Source organism: Oncorhynchus tshawytscha, linkage group LG02 (genome assembly GCF_018296145.1).
Source record: "Oncorhynchus tshawytscha isolate Ot180627B linkage group LG02, Otsh_v2.0, whole genome shotgun sequence".
NCBI lineage: Eukaryota > Metazoa > Chordata > Actinopteri > Salmoniformes > Salmonidae > Oncorhynchus > Oncorhynchus tshawytscha.
In genome coordinates this window covers 11,789,443-11,804,950 of record NC_056430.1, presented here as the reverse complement: position 1 = coordinate 11,804,950, position 15,508 = coordinate 11,789,443, and the positions used below count along the sequence as shown (strand labels likewise).

General features: G+C 48.8%; 1 protein-coding gene across 1 annotated transcript in view; it reads left to right on the top strand.

The window, feature by feature from the left end:
• Positions 1–15,508, top strand: part of LOC112235708 (kinesin-like protein KIF21B) — a 167,160-nt gene that overhangs the window by 73,988 nt on the left and 77,664 nt on the right. The window contains 10 exon segments of the mRNA XM_042330259.1: positions 1–59; positions 759–944; positions 5,542–5,691; positions 5,765–5,896; positions 7,306–7,530; positions 7,610–7,725; positions 7,818–8,013; positions 8,871–9,060; positions 9,370–9,433; positions 10,226–10,459. The exon segment at positions 1–59 is cut by the window's left edge and continues 164 nt beyond it. Coding sequence (XP_042186193.1) covers positions 1–59; positions 759–944; positions 5,542–5,691; positions 5,765–5,896; positions 7,306–7,530; positions 7,610–7,725; positions 7,818–8,013; positions 8,871–9,060; positions 9,370–9,433; positions 10,226–10,459 — 1,552 coding nt within the window.

Sequence of the window (15,508 nt, the reverse complement as noted above, 5' to 3'; positions counted from 1 at the left end):
ACAAACTCATCGAGGGCTGCTTCGATGGATATAACGCTACTGTGTTCGCCTACGGACAGGTACAGTGAGAAACAGAGACCGATATGAACACACAACTCCATCAAGGATGAGTTTTTTTCCTTGAGGACCACAATGTTTACCTCTGGATTACCTATGGATACACTCCTGAATACATAAACCTAGTGTATGCATCCATACAAGGACAGATGCTAATAATTATGTCTATTTCAAAGAAGGGTCTATTTCCGTGTTTCCCAAACTCAGTCCTTGGGACCCCCAAAGGGTACATGTATTGGTTTTTGCCCGAGCACTACACAACTGATTCAAATAATCAACTCATCATCAAGCTCGGGCAAAAACCAATACATGTACCCTTTGGGGTCCCCAGGACTGAGTTTGGGAAACACGGGTCTATTTGTAATCACTGTTATGTGGTTATTTTTTCTCTACTAAACTAATGGTACAAACACACAGAGAAATCTGACTCATCACAGTAGGAATCTGTTCCTTCTCTTGGAAGAACAAAATACATACAGTACCAGTCAAAAGTGTGGACACACCTACTCATTCAAGGGGTTTTCTTTATTTTTTACTATTTTCGACATTGTAGAATAATAGTGAAGACATCAAAACTATGAAATAACACACATGGAATCATGTAGTAACCAAAAAAGAAGTGTTAAACAACACAAAATATGTTTGTTATATTTGAGATTCTTCAAAGTAGCCTTTGCCTCGATGACACACTCTGTTTCCAGACGGGCTCAGGGAAGACGTACACCATGGGGACGGGGTTCGATGTGCAGGAGGAGGAGGAGGAGGAGCGGGGCATTGTTCCACGGGCTGTTCACCATCTGTTCCTGGGCATCCAGGAGAGGAAGACACAGGCCCGGCAGCAGGGCACACACCCTCCTGAGTTTAAAGTCAGTGCACAGTTCCTGGAGGTACGAACTCACACACACACACACACAGACACACACAGACACACACACAGACACACACATACAGACACACACACACAGCACACACACACACACACACATACAGACACACACACATACACACACACACACACACACACACACACACACACACACACACACACACACACACACACACACACACACACACACACACACACACACACACACACACAAACACATACAGACACACACACACACACACACACACACATACAGACACACACACACATACAGACACACACAGACACACACACACACAGACACAGACACACACACACCCATACGTACACTATGTCATTGCCATAGTAACACTTGGGCCACCCATCCAGTCCCCTGTGAAAGGTGGCAGAGGAGATGAAAGCGGTCTAGAATAACATCTTGTCCTCCAGGGATGCATTGTCTGTTGTCATTGGTCATTCTTGCCTTTGATTGATTGGCTGTGTGCATGTTTGTGTGTGAGGCCTGTGTTAACCTGAACCAGATGTGAGGGGCATGCACCGATCAGCCCTGGTGATGCTACAGGAAGTGACATTGTGATGACAGACTAACAGGAAACCCAGTGGATGATGGGTTCTGGTGCCTGACGGATGTTAGTCGTTAGCTGTGATATTGCCCAGAATGAGAACCCCGACTCTCTCTCTCACACACACACACACACACACACACACACACACACACACACACACACATAGAAGTGTGGGAGACATGAGCTGATATGTTTTAAAGACTTTAACTGGCTGTGTGGCAAGAGGTGCCTGGTACACGGACTGTTTCTCTGCTTACTGTCTCCTTCTCTGTGTCTGAAGAATCATCAGGGAAATTGTCATATCATTGGTATGCCTGTTGAATGTATTGTATGAGGTGTTGTGGGATAATGTTATCATGTGTTGTCTGTGTGTGTGTGTGTGGGGGGGGGGATAATGGTGTGTGTTTGTCAGCCTGTCAGCTATCAGCTAGGCCTATATTCTGTTTTCTCTCAGGCGATCGGACTACAGTAATAGACAGCTAATGTAACCTGATTCACTTACAGATGGCTATCTCTGCTAAAATCCTCTCTATCTCCATCTCTTTTTCTCTGTCTATCCTTATCTGTCACTCTCTCTCCCGTCTCTCTCCCTCTCTCCTTTCTCTCTCTCTCTCTCTCTCTCTCTCTCTCTCTCTCTCTCTCTCTCTCTCTCCCCCTGTCTCTCTCCCCGTGTCTCTCTCCCCGTGTCTCTCTCCCCGTGTCTCTCTCCCCTGTCTCTCTCCCCTCTCTCTCCCCCCTGTCTCTCTCCCCCTGTGTCTCTCTCCCCGTGTCTCTCTCCCCGTGTCTCTCTCCCCTGTCTCTCTCCCCCGTGTCTCTCTCCCCGTGTCTCTCTCCCCCTGTCTCTCTCCCCGTGTCTCTCTCCCCGTGTCTCTCTCCCCGTGTCTCTCTCCCCGTGTCTCTCTCCCCGTGTCTCTCTCCCCCTGTCTCTCTCCCCGTGTCTCTCTCCCCGTGTCTCTCTCCCCTGTCTCTCTCCCCCTCTCCCTCTCTCCCCGTGTCTCTCTCCCCCCGTGTCTCTCTCCCCTGTCTCTCTCCCCGTGTCTCTCTCCCCGTGTCTCTCTCCCCCCGTGTCTCTCTCCCCGTGTCTCTCTCCCCATGTCTCTCTCCCCCTGTCTCTCTCCCCTGTCTCTCTCCCCCTGTCTGTCTCTCTCCCCGTGTCTCTCTCCCCCGTGTCTCTCTCCCCTGTCTCTCTCCCCCCCTGTCTCTCTCCCCGTGTCTCTCTCCCGTGTCTCTCTCCCCGTGTCTCTCTCCCCGTCTCTCTCTCCCCCCTGTCTCTCTCCCCTGTCTCTCTCCCCTCTGTCTCTCTCCCCGTGTCTCTCTCCCCTGTCTCTCTCCCCTGTCTCTCTCCCCCCCGTGTCTCTCTCCCCCCCTGTGTCTCTCTCCCCGTGTCTCTCTCCCCGTGTCTCTCTCCCCCTGTCTCTCTCCCCGTGTCTCTCTCCCCTGTCTCTCTCCCCTGTCTCTCTCCCCGTGTCTCTCTCCCCCCCTGTCTCTCTCCCCCTGTCTCTCTCCCCGTGTCTCTCTCCCCCTGTCTCTCTCCCCTGTCTCTCTCCCCCCTGTCTCTCTCCCCCTGTCTCTCTCCCCCTGTCTCTCTCCCCCTGTCTCTCTCTCCCCCCCGTGTCTCTCTCCCCGTGTCTCTCTCCCCTCTCTCCCCTGTCTCTCTCCCCGTGTCTCTCTCCCCCCCCGTGTCTCTCTCCCCTGTCTCTCTCCCCGTGTCTCTCTCCCCCCCTGTCTCTCTCCCCCTGTCTCTCTCCCCGTGTCTCTCTCCCCCTGTGTCTCTCTCCCCCTGTCTCTCTCCCCTGTCTCTCTCCCCTGTCTCTCTCCCCTGTCTCTCTCCCCCTGTCTCTCTCCCCTCCCGTGTCTCTCTCCCCTGTCTCTCTCCCCCTGTCTCTCTCCCCTGTCTCTCTCCCCTCTGTCTCTCTCCCCCTGTCTCTCTCCCCTGTCTCTCTCCCCTGTCTCTCTCCCCTGTCTCTCTCCCCTGTCTCTCTCCCCCTCTGTCTGTCTCTCTCCCCTGTCTCTCTCCCCCCCTGTCTCTCTCCCCTGTCTCTCTCCCCTGTCTCTCTCCCCTGTCTCTCTCCCCCTGTCTCTCTCCCCCTGTCTCTCTCCCCCCCCTGTCTCTCTCCCCTGTCTCTCTCCCCTGTCTCTCTCCCCGTGTCTCTCTCCCCATGTCTCTCTCCCCCTGTCTCTCTCCCCCGTGTCTCTCTCCCCCCCTGTCTCTGTCTCTCTCCCCCTGTCTCTCTCTCCCCTGTCTCTCTCCCCCTGTCTCTCTCCCCTGTCTCTCTCCCCTGTCTCTCTCCCCTGTCTCTCTCCCCCTGTCTCTCTCCCCCTGTCTCTCTTCCCTGTCTCTCTCCCCCAGGCTGTCTCTCTCCCCTGTCTCTCTCCCCTGTCTCTCTCCCTGTCTCTCTCCCCTGTCTCTCTTCCCTGTCTCTCTCCCCCTGTCTCTCTTCCCCTGTCTCTCTCCCCCTGTCTCTCTTCCCTGTCTCTCTCCCCTGTCTCTCTTCCCTGTCTCTCTCCCCTGTCTCTCCCCTGTCTCTCTTCCCTGTCTCTCTCCCCTGTCTCTCTTCCCTGTCTCTCTCCCCCTGTCTCTCTCCCCTGTCTCTCTCCCCTGTCTCTCTCCCTGTCTCTCTCCAATCCGCCAATAGATCTCCAGCGGAGAAAGGCCACGAAGAACGGAGAGGTGTAGTCCATGGACGCAAAGAGTGGATCCGATCCTGGGTAAACCCCCTGTCTCTCTCCCCTGTCTCTCTCCCCTGTCTCTCTTCCCTGTCTCTCTCCCCTGTCTCTCTCCCCCTGTCTCTCTTCCCCCTGTCTCTCTCCCCGTGTCTCTCTCCCCCTGTCTCTCTCCCCCCTGTCTCTCTCCCCGTGTCTCTCTCCCCCTGTCTCTCTCCCCCGTGTCTCTCTCCCCGTGTCTCTCTCCCCCTGTCTCTCTCCCTGTCTCTCTCCCCTGTCTCTCTCCGTCTCTCCTTTCTCTCTCCCTCTCTCCTTTCTCTCTCTCCCCCTGTCTTTCTCCCCCTGTCTCTCTCCCCTGTCTCTCTCTCCCTGTCTCTCTCCCCTGTCTCTCTCCCTGTCTCTCTCCCCTGTCTCTCTCCCCTGTCTCTCTCCCCCTGTCTCTCTCTCCCTGTCTCTCTCCCTGTCTCTCTCCCCTGTCTCTCTCCCTCTCTCCTTTCTCTCTCTCCCCCTGTCTTTCTCCCCCTGTCTCTCTCCCCTGTCTCTCTCCCTCTCTCCTTATCTCTTTCTCTCCCTCTCTCCTTTCTCTCTTCCTCTCTCCCCCTCTCTCATTAGTTCAGATGTAGGTCATTGGATTGTCAGTATGGACGATAAACAGACATTGATCAGGCTAGGGTTAAAGAGTGTGTGTGTGTGTGTGTGTGTGTGTGTGTGCTGAGCTGTCTCTTGACCTCTCCTGACCTTTAACCCTATTGCTTCCTGGAGGTCAGAGGTTATGTGCTATAGCCTGATCTTTGCCCTTTCATCCCTCTCTGTTTGTGTGTATGTATTAATGTATGTGTGTATTAATGTATGTGTGTATTCATGTGTGTGTATTCATGTGTGTGTATTCATGTGTGTGTGTGTGTGTTAATGTATGTGTGTATTCATGTGTGTGTATTCATGTGTGTGTATTCATGTGTGTGTATTCATGTGTGTGTATTCATGTGTGTGTGTATTCATGTGTGTGTGTATTCATGTGTGTGTGTATTAATGTGTGTGTGTGTATGTATTAATGTATGTGTGTGTGTGTTAATGTGTGTGTATTCATGTGTGTGTATCCATGTGTGTGTATTCATGTGTGTGTGTGTGTATGTATTAATGTGTGTGTGTGTGTGTTAATGTCTGCATAAGTGTTCCTGAGGTTGGACGAGCAGTTCAGGCTGCCAACCTGGAACCCCAATATGTTCCCTCCATCTTTCTCCCAGCTTATTTCTGTCTCTACAATTGCAAGAAAAACTTTAAATGTATTTTTTCTTAAATGTCTGTGTGTGTGTGTGTGTGTGTGTGTGTGTATTTATGTCTGTGTGTGTGTGTGTGTGTGTTCTCCAGCTGTATAACGAGGAGATCCTAGATCTGTTTGACGGAGCCAGAGACCCAGACTGTAAGAACAGGAAGTCTAATATTAAGATCCACGAGGACGGCAGCGGCTCCATCTACACCAGCGGAGTCACCTCACGACTCGTCAACTCTGAGGAAGAGGTGTGTGTGTGTGTACAGCACGAACAATTAGTATGTGTGTGTGTGTCAGTTTTGACGGTGGGGTGTTTTCTAGCTGTTAGAATGTCTGAAGTTGGGAGCGTTGTCCCGGACCACGGCCAGCACCCAGATGAATGCTTCCAGTTCCAGGTCTCACGCCATCTTCACCATCAACCTCTGTCAGATGAGAGTCTGCCAACAAACTGAGGTAGGGAGGGAGGGAGGGAGGGGGGAGGGAGGGAGGGAGGTGGGGGGGGAGGGGGAGGGAGGAGAGAGGGAGAGAGGGGGGGGGGAGGGAGGTGGGGGGGGGAATTAAAGGAAGTAGGGAGGGAGGGAGGGAGGTGGGGGGGAAGTAGGGAGGGAGGAGAGAGGGAGAGAGGGGGGGAGGGAGGGAAGGAGGGAGGGAGGTGGAGGGGAAGTAGGGAGGGAGGAGAGAGAGAGAGAGGGGGAGGGAGGGAGAGAAGGAGGGAGGTAGGGAGGGGGAAGTAGGGAGGGAGGAGGGAAATATGGAGAGGAGGGAGGGAGAGAGGGAGGGAGGTAGGGGAGAGAGGGAGGGAGGGAGGTAGGGAGAGAGGGAGGGAGGTAGGGAGAGAGGGAGGGAGGTAGGGAGAGAGGGAGGGGGAAGTAGGGAGGGGAGGAGGGAAGTATGGAGAGGAGGGAGGGAGGGAGGAGGTAGGGAGAGAGGAGGGAAGGAAGGAAGGAGAGAGTAGGTAGGGAGAGAGGAGTTAGGGAGAGAGGAGGGAGGGAAGGAAGGAAGGAGAGAGGAGGTAGGGAGAGAGGAGGGAAGGAAGGAATTAGAGAGGAGGTAGGAAGAGAGGAGGGAAGGGGGTGAGGGAGGGAGTGATGGATATATTGACTGAGGGAGAGACAGAAAGAGGCAAAGTAGACGTAGAAGAGGGTAAAAGAGGAGTGAAAAGCAGAAAGATGAACGTATCAGAGTAAAGTCAGAACAGTTATAAAACATGGTGATAACTGTCGTCACTGTATTTTCTCTCTCTCTCTCTCTCTCTGTCTCTCTCTCTCTCTCTGTCTCTCTCGCTCATTCTCATTCTCTCTCTCTCTCTCTCTCCTCTCTTCTCTCTCTCTCTCTCTCTCTCTGTCTCTCTGTCTCTCTCGCTCATTCTCATTCTCTCTCTCTCTCTCTCTCTCTCTCTTCTCTCTCTCTCTCTCTCGCTCATTCTCATTCTCTCTCTCTCTCTCTCTCTCTCTCTCTCTCTCTCTCTCTCTCTCTCTCTCTCTCTCTCTCTCTCTTCTCTCTCTCTCTCTCTCTCTCTCTTCTCTCTCTCTCTCTCTCTGTCTCTCTCTCTCTCTCTCTCTGTCTCTCTCTCTCTCTCTGTCTCTCTCTCTCTCTTCTCTCTCTCTCTCTGTCGCTCTCTCTCTCTCTCTGTCTCTCTCTCTCTCTCTCTCTCTTCTCTCTCTCTCTCTCTCTCTGTCTCTCTCTCTCTCGCTCATTCTCATTCTCTCTCTCTCTCTCTCTCTCTCTCTTCTCTCTCTCCTCTCTCTCTCTCTCTCTCTCGCTCATTCTCTCTCTCTCTCTCTCTCTCTCTCTCCTCTCTTCTCTCTCTCTCTCTTCTCTCTCTCTCTCGCTCTCTCTCTCTTCTCTCTCTCTCTCTCCAGGAGAATGGAGGAGTGAACGCAGAGCTGAACGGAGAGGTGAACGGAGGAGTGAACACAGAGCTGAACGGTGTAGGAGGAGGAGATGGAGGGTCTATAGCCAAGCCTGAATACGAGACTCTGATGGCCAAGTTTCACTTTGTGGACTTGGCTGGATCAGAGAGACTGAAACGCACCGGAGCGACAGGAGAGAGGGCACGAGAGGGCATATCCATCAACTGTGGACTGGTGAGGAGCTACGTGATGATGTGTGTTTTAACTGGTGCTGAGAAACGTGCTCATGATTGTGTGTGTGTGTGTGTTCTAGCTGGCCTTGGGGAATGTGATCAGTGCTCTGGGGGACCAGGCTAAGAAAGGAGGCCATGTTCCATACAGAGACTCTAAACTCACACGTCTTCTACAGGACTCACTGGGAGGAAACAGGTAACACACACACACACAGACACACATTGACACACAGGCCTGTGCCTCACCAGTCTTTATGACGTCTGTTATGTTTTCCCTCTCCTCCCCAGTCGTACGGTGATGATAGCGTGTGTGAGTCCATCTGACCGGGACTTCATGGAGACCCTGAACACACTGAAGTATGCTAATAGAGCCAGGAACATCAAGAACAAGGTGATGGTGAACCAGGACAAGACCTCCCAGCAGATCTCTGCTCTCAGGGCTGAGATCGCCAGGCTACAGATAGAACTGATGGAGTATAAAGGGGTGAGGAGGGAGGGAGGGAGGGAGGGGAGGGGAGGGGAGGGGGGGAGGGAGGGGAGGGAGGGAGGGAGGGAGGGAGGGAGGGAGGGAGGGAGGGGGAGGGGAGGGGAGGGAGGGAGGGAGGGAGGGAGGGAGGGAGGGGAGGGGAGGGAGGGAGGGAGGGAGGGGAGGGAGGGAGGGAGGGAGGGAGGGGAGGGATGGAGGGAGGGGAGGGAGGGGGGGAGGGGGGGGGGAGGGGAGGGAGGGAGGGAGGGAGGGAGGGAGGGAGGGGGAGGGGAGGGGGGGAGGGGGGGGAGGGAGGGAGGGGAGGGAGGGAGGGGAGGGGGAGGGGGGGGGGGGGGAGGGGAGGGGAGGGGAGGGAGGGAGGGGAGGGGGGAGGGGAGGGGGGAGGGGGGGAGGGAGGGAGGGAGGGGAGGGGGGGGGAGGGAGGGAGGGGGGAGGGAGGGGAGGGAGGGAGGGAGGGGGGAGGGGAGGGAGGGAGGGAGGGAGGGAGGGAGGGAGGGAGGGAGGGAGGGAGGGAGGGGAGGGGAGGGAGGGAGGGAGGGAGGGGGGAGGGGAGGGGGGGGAGGGAGGGATAGAGGGAGGGATCCGAGTCAGAGACTAATGGAGCATGTGATTGGCTGAAAGAAAGTTGTCTCCCCTGTGATTTGCTGCAGTAAAGTAGTCTGATTTATGATTGGCTGAGGTGTTGGCGTCCAGTGAGTACAAAAATAAAATGGAAAATGGGAATTTTTACCAACAAAATGCTTGAAGTGATATAAAAATCAATATCCTGTTTGTTGATTGGATGAAATGGCATTGTTCTGTATGTTCATTGGCTGAGATAATATCTTCCTGTATGTGTATGGCCTCCTCCCCAGGGTAAGCGTGTGATGGGTGAGGATGGCTTGGAGGGCTTCAGTGATCTGTTCCAGGAAAACTCAATGTTACAGAGAGAAAACGACACACAACGCATGAGAGTCAAAGCTATGCAGGAGACCATCGACCACCTCAACACACGCGTCACCACACTCCTCGCCAACAACGTCAGCACGCTCCTCGCCAAGTCAGGTAAGACCAAGAGAGACAAAGCACACACTGTCCAATGGTCGTTGAAGATTGTAGCTGTCTGAAAACGTTACGCAGATTCTTGTTTCCCCCGTCCTTCTTCACTTCATTTCTACACCTCCCTCTCAAAGCTCATTGGAGGAGAGGATCCAAGGTCCCTCCCTCACACCTTCTCCTCCGATGAGCTTTGAGAGGAAATGAGGTAACAAGGATTTGACAGCTAGTAACATTTTCTGACACAGACCATTGCATGTAGTTAAGACGTGTTAACCGCTTATGTCTCACTGTGAACTCTGACCTTCTGACCTCTAGGTGAGGGCAACGAGGAGATTGGTGCTCTGATCCAGAACTACATCAGAGAGGTTGAGGAGCTCAGGTAAGAGTCTGTTAGAGGTTATAACTCCACTGGGACTATAATGAACTTTACACTGAGTGGGTCTGACTCTAAAGCCACTGTTTCTTGGGGACTGGACCGTACAACATCATTATGGAGGTCAAAGGGCAAAGCAATTCACAGAGTTTCTGTTTTGTTGTTACTGTACTTCAGTTCATAGTTTCGTTGTTGTTGTTCTACACTGAACAAAAATATAAACTTAACATGCAACAATTTTAAATATTTTACTGTGTTACATTTCAAGGAAATCAGTCAAGTGAAATAAATACATTTGGTCCAAATCTATTGATTTAACATTACTGGGAATACAGATATGCATCTCTTGGTCACAGATACCTTTAAAAAGGTTGGATCAGAAAACCAGTATCTGGTGTGACCACCATTTGCCTCATGCAACACAACACATCTCCTTTGATTGTGGCCTGTGGAATGTTGTCCCACTCCTCTTCAATGGCTGCGTGAATTTGCTGGATATTGGCGGGAACTGGAACACGCTGTCATACACGTCGATCCAGAGCATCCCAAACATGCTCAACGGGGGACATGTCTGAGTATGCAGGCCTTGGAAGACCTGGGACATTTTCAGCATCCAGGAATTGTGTACAGATCCTTGCGACATGGGGCTGTGCACTATCATGCTGAAACATGAGATGATGGAGGCGGTAACTGTAAAGTTTGACTAATGACATCTGTTTGTCTTTATCTCTCCCTTTCTCTTGCTCTTTATCTCTCTCTCACTCTCTCTCTCTTTCTCTCTCCCCACCCTCCTCTCAGATCCAAGCTCCTGGAGAGCGAGGCAATGAACGAGTGTCTTCGTCGCAGTGTGACCCGTCTCTCTTCCCGCTCGCCGTTCCCTTCCTCCTCCCATAGCTCCACCCCCGGGCCACACCCCTTAGGCTCCTCTCCCCATTCCCTGTCAATGGAGGCGGAGATGACGGACGTGATTCGCCGAGCCAAGATGGACATTGAGAGGCTAAAGAAGAAGGAAAGGAGACAGAGGAGGATGAGGTGAGAGGACGAGAATAGGGGAAGGAGAGGAGAAGAGACTACTGTTGACAGCATTAGAGGGAACAGGATTGGGCTCAATCCCATTTCTATTCAGCTAGTAAATGGGATTGGAATGGGGCCAGGATGGTAGTGTAGGGTAGTGATTCGTGCTGTTGCGGTGACCGTATTACCGCCACATCGGCGGTCAAGAGTCATGAAGGCAGTCAAATTCCACTTGACCTTTAAGTCACGGTAATTAGGCTTCTCCAAGCTCTGATGCTGCTGATGGTCATTAGTAGTCTACCAAACTTGCTAACTGCCTGGTACTTAGCACTCTATTGTCCCTCTACTCACTCTGACATCAATGCAAATGTGATGGAAAATCTAATCAAACACTTCATGAGATCCCATGAGCTCATGTTGCACAACATTTCTACAGGCTATGCAATTGCAGGAGAAAATAGAGTGATGGCCTCTACTAAAAATAGGAGGATCAGCTTTCTATAGGCTAGGCCTACTATATTTATTTCTCAACTTTCCTAATATTAAGCACATTGCTTATCTTTACAACAGGAGTAGAGCCTACCTGGCTGTCATGTAAATGAACCACAGGAAAAGCGTCCTCCATTCACTATTTAAGAGCATAGATGACATGTATTTCTCCCCTGTTGACCCTGTTTCGATACAGGTGCATGATAATGATCCATTCTAAATCAAAACACATTTCACAGATATATTATTTAGTATATGTAAAGACAAGATTAAATCAAGAATAGTCTGATCGGTGACAATATTAGCCTATCACTTGTGAATGATGCCCAGCATAAGAAACAATGCCTTTTTTTTTTGCAACTTTTTCTAATCATAGTCACACACCTCATGTAGCCTAGTCCATAGGCCTATATGTTTTAATATGGTTTGTATCACAACTAAAGTGGCCAAATAACTTCTTATGAAGCACATTAATCTGCTTTACAAGGGGTGTAAAGCCTAACTGGCATACTTAAGCAGCGCGTGAGTCTCAAGTTTGGAGAAGAACATTTTCAGCATAAAAATGCACCTTTATAATACAAGCATTACATGCATAATAGCATTTGCAGTCACTTTTGATAATGGTGTTTTCTGCTAATGGAACATTCGGCCTAATAGTTTATCAACATTTTAAGCTAAATGTTCTGATCTGTTGCGTCAGGCACATTAAGTAAAAACGTTTTTGTGATGCTAGTGGTTGTATTAATTTGGGATCTATCGCATCCCACAACTGTCTCAAACTATGTTTGGAATATTTATTCCTCGAACAGAATAGAATAGGTTGACTTTGTACTATGGGGGATAGTAGATTGACATAGGCTAGTACTTTTGCTGTTCATTATGCCTACTCATCTTGTTGGTTGACAAAAATGTGGACAGTGCTTCCAATATCTTTAATATGCGACTCGGAATTGGATAAGGATGCACGCAGTTGCATCCCTGATGTGTCTGTCTTCACTTGTAGCCTGTGAAAAAGACCTGATCACGTGAAGGAGCGTGCAACATTCAGGGAGAAGCGCACAACGGCCACTGGCTGCACTAGGCATGGATTTTTCGAGGGTGCTTTACGACCACACAAAGGGAATGCCAACGTGAAAATGACAGGCATTATCAAGTGCTTGTCAAATTGTGAATGAGTGACTGATATATTGTCTACAACCTGCGTAAAAAAACAAAGCAGAACACATGCCTTTCAAACTACTTTTTCCTAATCATCATTAGTCTCATCATGCAGCCTTACAATGTATTAACAATCAAAACATATAGGCCAACGTTTGTAGAACAACTAAAGTTACATTAATAACTCTAAATTAAGAATATTGGAGTACCTATTTCTTTGTTAAATGCTCAACACAGATTGGATGCATGTGAGCACCTCAAATTGTTTTGAGAAAATATCCTTTTTATTTTATTATTATTATTTTAATTTTATTCAGCTTTGTTCAATTGTATTCTTCATACTATAAAAATAATATAAAATAATGCCACGGAATTCTAACCAAATCTTGTTTGCTAAATGAACTAGTGTAGCCCACAGCCGTTTGGCATAGTCAGATCAGGACCTAACACAAGGACAACTCAGAGTATGCTATTCTGTTCTTCTGAAATAGACTTCATTTTCTTCATATCATGCTTCTTTAGACCTGTAAAATAATTCATGGATTTATTGTGAAGGTGTAGGCTATATTACATGGATTTATTGTGAAGGTGTAGTCTATATTACATGGATTTATTGTGAAGGTGTAGGCTATATTACATGGATTTATTCGATTTTTTAAAAATGTAGATGTTCCAAAAGGTCTGCATCAGTAGCTTGTAGGCTATATGTGGAAGCCAGGAGATGCTTAACTTCTCTGGGATATGTGGGACGGTAGCGTACCACCTCGCCAGCAGCCAGTGAAATTGCAGGGCGCCAAATGAAAAACAACAGAAATCCCATAATTAAAATTCCTTAAACATACAAGTATTACACACCATTTTAAAGATAAACTTATTGTAAATCCAACCACAGTGTCCGATTTCAAATAGGCTTTACGGCGAAAGCACACCAAACGATTATGTTAGGTCAGCACCTAGTCACAGAAAACCATACAGCCATTTTCCAGCCAAGGAGAGGGCTCACAAAAGTCAGAAATAATGATTAAATTAATCACTAACCTTTGATGATCTTCATCAGATGGCACTCACAGGACTTCATGTTACACAATAAATGTGTGTTTTGTTCGATAAAGTTCATCTTTATGTCCAAAAACCTCATTTGAAATTGGTGTGTTATGTTCAGAAATGCATTGTCTCAAACAAACATCCGGTGAAAGTGCAGAGAGCCACATCAAATTACAGAAATACTCATAATAAACATTGATAAAAGATACAAGTGTTATGCATGGAATTATAGATAAACTTCTCCTTAATGCAATCGCTGTGTCAGATTTCAAAAAGGCTTTACGGCGAAAGCACACCTTGCAATTATGTTAGGTCAGCACCTAGCCACAGAAAAACATACAGCCATTTTCCAAAGAAGGAGAGGTGTCAGAAATGTCAGAAATAGCGTTATAAATATTCACTTACCTTTGATGATCTTGATCGGAATGCACTCCCAGGAATCCCAGTTCCACAATAAATGTTTGTTTTGTTCGAAAAAGTCCATAATTTATGTCCAAATACCTCCTTTTTGTTCGCACGTTTAGCCTAGTAATCCAAATGCTCAATGCGCAATCGCTTAGTTCCGATGAAATGTTTAAAAAGTTCTATTACAGTTCGTAGAAACATGTCAAACGATGTATAGAATCAATCTTTAGGATGTTTTTGTCATAAATCTTCAATAATGTTTCAACCGGACAATTCCTTTGTCTTTAATAATGAAAAGGAACGCAGCTACCTCTCACGGCCACGGGCATGGTTTAGCTCATGGCATTCTGCCAGACACCTGACTCTAACAGCTCTCATTCGCTCCCCCTTCACAGTAGAAGCCTGAAACAAGGTTCTAAAGACTGTTGACATCTAGTGGAAGCATTAGGAAGTGTAATATGACCCCATAGACACTGTATAGGCAAAGACTTGAAAACCCACAAACCTCAGATTTCCCACTTCCTGGTTGGATTTTTTCTCAGGTTTTTGCCTGCCATATGAGTTCTGTTATACTCATAGACATCATTCAAACAGTTTTAGAAACTTCAGAGTGTTTTCTATCCAAATCAGTAGTAGCAGGCAGTTTACTCTGGGCACCTTATTATCCAAGCTACTCAATACTGCCCCCCAATCCCAAAGAAGTTAATGTGTTTATGTTAATTAACGGTCAATTACAGAGAGACCAACAGTTATTTGCTTGACAATCAACGGCTGATGAAATTTCGTGACTGCCACAGCCCTAGTGGTGATGTTGGAACTGAGACAAGCAACTCTTACTCACTGACTACTGCCATGTAATGAGAGAGGTACTCACTCTGACTACTGCGATGTAATGAGAGAGGTACTCACTCTGACTACTGCCATGTAATGAGAGAGGTATTCACTGACTACTGCGATGTAATGAGAGAGGTACTCACTCTGACTACTGCGATGTAATGAGAGAGGTACTCACTCTGACTACTGCCATGTCATAAGAGAGGTACTCACTCTGACTACTGCCATGTAATGAGAGAGGTACTCACTCTGACTACTGCGATGTCATGAGAGAGGTACTCACTCTGACTACTGCCATGTAATGAGAGAGGTACTCACTCTGACTACTGCCATGTAATGAGAGACGTACTCACTCTGACTACTGCCATGTAATGAGAGAGGTACTCACTCTGACTACTGCCATGTAATGAGAGAGGTACTCACTCTGACTACTGCCATGTAATGAGAGAGGTACTCACTCTGACTACTGCCATGTAATGAGAGAGGTACTCACTCTGACTACTGCCATGTAATGAGAGAGGTAGTCACTCTGACTACTGCCATGTCATGAGAGAGGTACTCACTGACGACTGCCATGTAATGAGACAGGTACTCACTCCGACTACTGCGATGTCATGAGAGAGGTACTCACCCTGACTACTGCCATGCAATGAGAGAGGTACTCACTGACTACTGCCATGTAATGAGAGAGGTACTCACTGACTATGGCCATGTAATGAGAGAGGTACTCACTCTGACTACTGCCATGTAAGCAGAGAGGTACTCACTCTGACTACTGCCATGTAATGAGAGAGGTACTCACTCTGACTACTGCCATGTAATGAGAGAGGTACTCACTGACTACTGTCATGTAATGAGAGAGGTACTCACTGACTACTGCCATGTAATGAGAGAGGTACTCACTGACTACTGCCATGTAATGAGAGAGGTACTCACTGACTACTGCCATGTAGTGAGAGAGGTACTCACTCTGACTACTGCCATGTAATGAGAGAGGTACTCACTGACTACTGCCATGTAATGAGAGAGGTACTCACTCTGACTACTGCCATGTAATGAGAGAGGTACTCACTCTGACTACTGCCATGTAATGAGAGAGGTACTCACTCTGACTACTGCCATATAGTGAGAGAGGTA